General features: G+C 56.8%; 1 protein-coding gene across 1 annotated transcript; it reads right to left on the reverse strand.

Annotated features, from left to right (window-relative positions):
• Window positions 1-1,082: 1,082 nt before the first annotated feature.
• Window positions 1,083-3,775, reverse strand: LOC121352128. The gene is made up of 3 exons (XM_041464799.1): window positions 2,706-3,775; window positions 2,041-2,522; window positions 1,083-1,764 (listed from the first exon to the last, which is right to left on the reverse strand). Exons 1-3 carry the CDS (start codon window positions 2,718-2,720, stop codon window positions 1,083-1,085), a joined length of 1,179 nt encoding a protein of 392 aa, XP_041320733.1. The 5' UTR covers window positions 2,721-3,775.
• Window positions 3,776-4,927: the final 1,152 nt, after the last annotated feature.

The following is a 4,927-nucleotide window of genomic DNA, read 5'->3' on the forward strand; positions in this document are numbered from 1 at the left end:
GGCTGGACAGACCGACGGGGACACAGCTCAGCGTCGTAAAGTCACCGCAGGACGCTCAGAACCAGCCTTAAAGTGAAAAACTCATTTCTGGGCTGGACAGACCGACGGGGACACAGCTCAGCGTCGTAAAGTCACCGCAGGACGCGCAGAACCAGCCTCAAAGGTGAAAAACTCATTTCTGGGCTGGACAGACCGACGGGGACACAGCTCAGCGTCGTAAAGTCACCGCAGGACGCTCAGAACCAGCCTTAAAGTGAAAAACTCATTTCTGGGCTGGACAGACCGACGGGGACACAGCTCAGCGTCGTAAAGTCACCGCAGGACGCTCAGAACCAGCCTCAAAGGTGAAAAACTCATTTCTGGGCTGGACAGACTGACGGGGACACAGCTCAGCGTCGTAAAGTCACCGCAGGACGCTCAGAACCAGCCTCAAAGGTGAAAAACTTATTTCTGGGATGGACAGACCAACGGGGACAGAGCTCAGCATCGTAAAGTCACCGCAGGGCGCTCAGAAGGACAGACCGACGGGGACAGAGCTCAGCCTCGTAAAGTCACCGCAGGATGCTCAGAACCAGCCTCAAAGGTGAAAAACTTATTTCTGGGATGGACAGACCGACGGGGACACAGCTCAGCGTTGTAAAGTCACCGCAGGGTGCTCAGAACCAGCCTCAAAGGTGAAAAACTTATTTCTGGGCTGGACAGACCGACGGGGACACAGCTCAGCGTTGTAAAGTCACCGCAGGGTGCTCAGAACCAGCCTCAAAGGTGAAAAACTTATTTCTGGGATGGACAGACCGATGGGGACACAGCTCAGCGTCGTAAAGTCACCGCAGGACGTCTCTGGAGCGGCGAGTCCGGGGTCCTTTGGGTGCCTCAGGCTTCAGCTTTTGTGTTTTTCAGATTTGTGCTGCTTTAGCGTGCAGTTCTGAGCTTCGTATTCGGGGATGGTGAGCTCTTTTCACAGAGCAGGGAGACAAAACAATTCCTTTTCTAGCTGGGGACCAAGGACAAATGATCCAAATGTCAGACTCAAGAGCGTAAAAAAAGGCAGAATGAAGAGAGAAAACAGGGATGGGACTTCATCAGCTAAAGCTGCCGCCACCCCCTGTGTCCCCCCCATCCCCCACTGCCCTCTCACCCCCAATGTCCCCTCTGTCCCCCTCCCCACCCCGTCTCACCTCTTGGAGCTCCTTGCTCACTGGGGACACCTTGGGGACACCTTGGGGACACTCCGGCGGTCGAAGGAGCCTTGGGATGTCCTCGATGGCTCTCTGGCACCGCTCGGCCACCCCACAGGCACTGGGGCTGGTGGGATCACCATCGATGTAGCACTTGATGATGTCATCAACTGTCCCCAGCAGGTGATCCTTGGCCAGGCGGGCGTTGGCCTCCCACAGCCGCTCAGCCTCGGCCACCTTGGCCACCAAGTCCTCGGCGACATCGGGTGACGCCTCGTTTGTCCCCTTCAGGGCGGCCTCGATGTCCCCAACCCTGCGCTGCAGCTCCCGCGGGAAGGCGGTGGCTGCGTCACACGCGGCCACCAAGTGCTCCAGCAGCCCCAGGGCCGCCTCCACCTGCTGTCTGTCCTTGGTGGCCCTTTTTGCCCGCTTGGCAGCCACCATGGCATCTCTCCCCACCTCGGCTTCATGCCCGGCCACCACCTTGGAGCTCTTATGCCTGCCCAGGTCCTGACCCAGCTCCACCATGACCTGAGCTGTCCCATCACGGGCAGCCTTGTCCTGCAGCGCCTTGGTGGTGCTGGTGGCTGCCTTGGTGTCCATCCTGGTGTCCATCCTGGTGTCCATTCTGGTGTCCCCCTTGGTGTCCATCCTGGTGTCCCCCTGGGTGTCCATCCCGGTGTCCATTCTGCTGTCCCCCTTGGTGTCCATCCTGGTGTCCATCCTGGTATCCCCCTTGGTGTCCATCCTGGTGTCCCCCTTGGTGTCCATCCTGCTGTCCCCCTTGGTGTCCATCCCGGTGTCCCCCTTGGTGTCCATCCCGGTGTCCCCCTTGGTGTCCATCCTGGTGTCCATCCCGGTGTCCCCCTTGGTGTCCATCCTGGTGTCCATCCTGGTGGCCCCCTTGGTGTCCATCCTAGTGTCCATCCCGGTGTCCATCCCGGTGTCCATCCTGGTGGCCGCGTCCCCGCAGGCCCTGCACAGCTCGGTGGCCTCTCTGGCCAGCCGTGCCCAGCTGTCCGCGAGCCCGTCCACCGACCTGTGCCACACGATGGCCGCCCTCGTCGCGCGCTTCCGCGAGCTCCGCGCCACGCTCCTGTAGGCGCCCAGGGCCTGGCTCAGGGAGGTGACAGCCTCACCGTCGCTGTAGGTGACGCCGTGGTGCCAGCAGGTGCCACCCGCGCGGGACAGGGTGGCCCGGAGCTCCGCGGCGAACCTCTCCAGGTGCCAGCACGGGCACCACGGGGACACGAGCAGCATCTCGTCCTTCCTGGGCAGGGCGGCCAGCAGCTCGCCCAGGACGGCCACCACGGCCACCTGCGGCTGCAGCAGGGCCGGGGACAGCTGGGGAGGGGACAGGGGAGGTGTCAGCGACATGGTGGCACTTTGTGGCCTCCTGCCGTGGCCCCTTTGTCCCTCCGCGCCGTTGTCAGCCTCTTGTCCCCGCTGCCACCCCCCGCCATCCCTCAGGACCCCGTCCCCCCCCAGTGTCCCCTCTGTCATCCTCTCCCCCCGTCACTGTCGCACCTCTTGGGGCTCCATGCTCACTGGGGACACCTTGGGGACACCTCGAGGGCGCTCCGGTGGCGAAAGCGCCACGGGGAACGGCACGGCGAAAATGGCGGAGCCGCCTCAAGAGGGGCCGGGAAAACCCGAGCGGCATCATCGGCAGGCGCCGGGAAAGGGGCGGGGCGAGGTGACGTCACGGCCCCCTCACACCGTACCGGTACCGCCCCAGTGTATGGAAAGCTGCAGGATTGGGGCGCTTTGGCTGAATCCCAGGGGATTTGGGGTCCATCCCAGAGGATTTAGGCTCAATCCCGCCATTGCCAGGCGGATTCCGCCGTTCCCGGCTGGATTTAGGGGAGAAGGCGGAGCTCTCTGAGGAGCGGGCGGAACTGCCCTCATCCAAGATGGCGGCGCTGCTTCAGTGGAAGAGCGGGAGCTGTCTTGGCTCTCTTTCGAGGCCACAGGGGTCCTGCAGGGGTTTAGGCCGATTTTGGGGGGATTTAGGCCGAATGTGTGGAAATTTTGGGGGGACTTTGTCTGAATTTGCGGGATTTAAGTGGAATTTGGAATCGCCGTTGCCCCGCCCGCCTGTGGGAGCCCATCCAGGACCGGGCGGAATTGCCCTCACCCAAGATGGCGGCGCTGCCTCACGCCAGAGCCGGCAGTTTGCGCGGGTTGAGCCTGGCGAGCGCTCCTGGGGGAAGCTGCTGGGTGGATTTGGGCGCTTTGGCTGAATCCCAGGGCGTTTAGGCTCAGCCCTAGGGGGTTTAGGCTCCGTCCCAGGGGGTTTAGGCTCCGTCCCGCCATTTCCAGCCGGATTAATTCCGCCGTTCCCGGCTGGATTTAGGAGGAAACGCGGAGCGCTCTGAGGAGCGGGCGGAACTGCCCTCAACAAAGATGGCGGCACTGCTGGAGCGCGGGAATCAGAAGCCGCGCCTGGCGGAAGTACTGGCGGAAGTTCCCCCGCGGCGGCGTCAGCGGCCACTTCCGGCGGAAGCGCGGAATTCTGACTTTGATTTTGTTTTTATTTTTTTAATTATTTCAAATATATTGTTTTTTTTTTTTTCCCCTCTTCCTAATTAATTTCATTTCTGATTTGGAGTCTCTCACCTGTTTTGCTTTCAAACCAGATCCGTTTTCTGGAAATATTTTGTGTTACAGGTGGAATATAATTAAAATAGAGCTGTCATAATTAGAAAGATTTATTATTAGTAGTATGATACAATTACTATAATTATTTAGCATTTTATAATTATTTTCTATTTTTGTCCCACCTGGACCAGGGCTCGGGGTCGCAGCGAGCCGGGATTGAGACAAAAAACCCAAATATTAAAAAAATTAATAACAATTAACTAAAAGAAATAATTTTAATAAATTACATTAAAATTTAAAATTTGGCATGAGGAACAACCAAATAATCTCAAGCCGATAATTGAAATAATTAATAAATAGCTAATGAATTCTTGAACGATTTGAAATGAATATTGTAAAAAATAAATACTTTAAAAATCCCTTTATTTGGGGGCCTTGGGGACATTTGGGGACACTGGAGATTTTAGGGACATTTGGGAGTTTTGGGGACATTGAGGGGATTGGGGACTTTGGGGACATTTTGGACATTTGGGGACTTTAAGGATATTGGGGAGGTTTGGGACATTTGGGGACATTTGGGAGTTTTGGGGACATTTGGGGACATTTGGGGACACTGGAGATTTTAGGGACATTTGGGCATTTTGGGGACTTTAAGGACATTTGGGAGTTTTGGGGACATTGGGGACAGCGGGAACTTTGGGGACATTTTGGACATTTGGGGACTTTAAGGACATTGGGGAGGTTTGGGACATTTGGGGACATTTGGGAGTTTTGGGGACTTTTGGGGACATTTGGGGACATTGGGGCCATTGGAGATTTTGGGGACATTGGGAACTTTGGGGACTTGGAGGACATTTGGGGACATTTGGGAGTTTTGGGGACTTTTGGGGACATTTGGGGACATTGGGGCCATTGGAGATTTTGGGGACATTGGGAACTTTGGGGACTTGGAGGACATTTGGGGACATTTGGGAGTTTTGGGGACATTTGGGGACATTTTGGACATTTGGGGAAATTTGGGGACATTGAGGGGGTTGGGGACTTTGGGGACATTTGGGAAGTTTGGGGATATTTGGGCATTTTGGGGACATTTGGGGACATTGGGGCCATTGGAGATTTTGGGGACATTGGGAACTTTGGGGACTTGG

The sequence above is a fragment of the Pyrgilauda ruficollis genome, unplaced genomic scaffold (assembly GCF_017590135.1).
Source record: "Pyrgilauda ruficollis isolate IOZ18807 unplaced genomic scaffold, ASM1759013v1 scaffold1846, whole genome shotgun sequence".
Taxonomy (NCBI): Eukaryota; Metazoa; Chordata; class Aves; order Passeriformes; family Passeridae; genus Pyrgilauda; species Pyrgilauda ruficollis.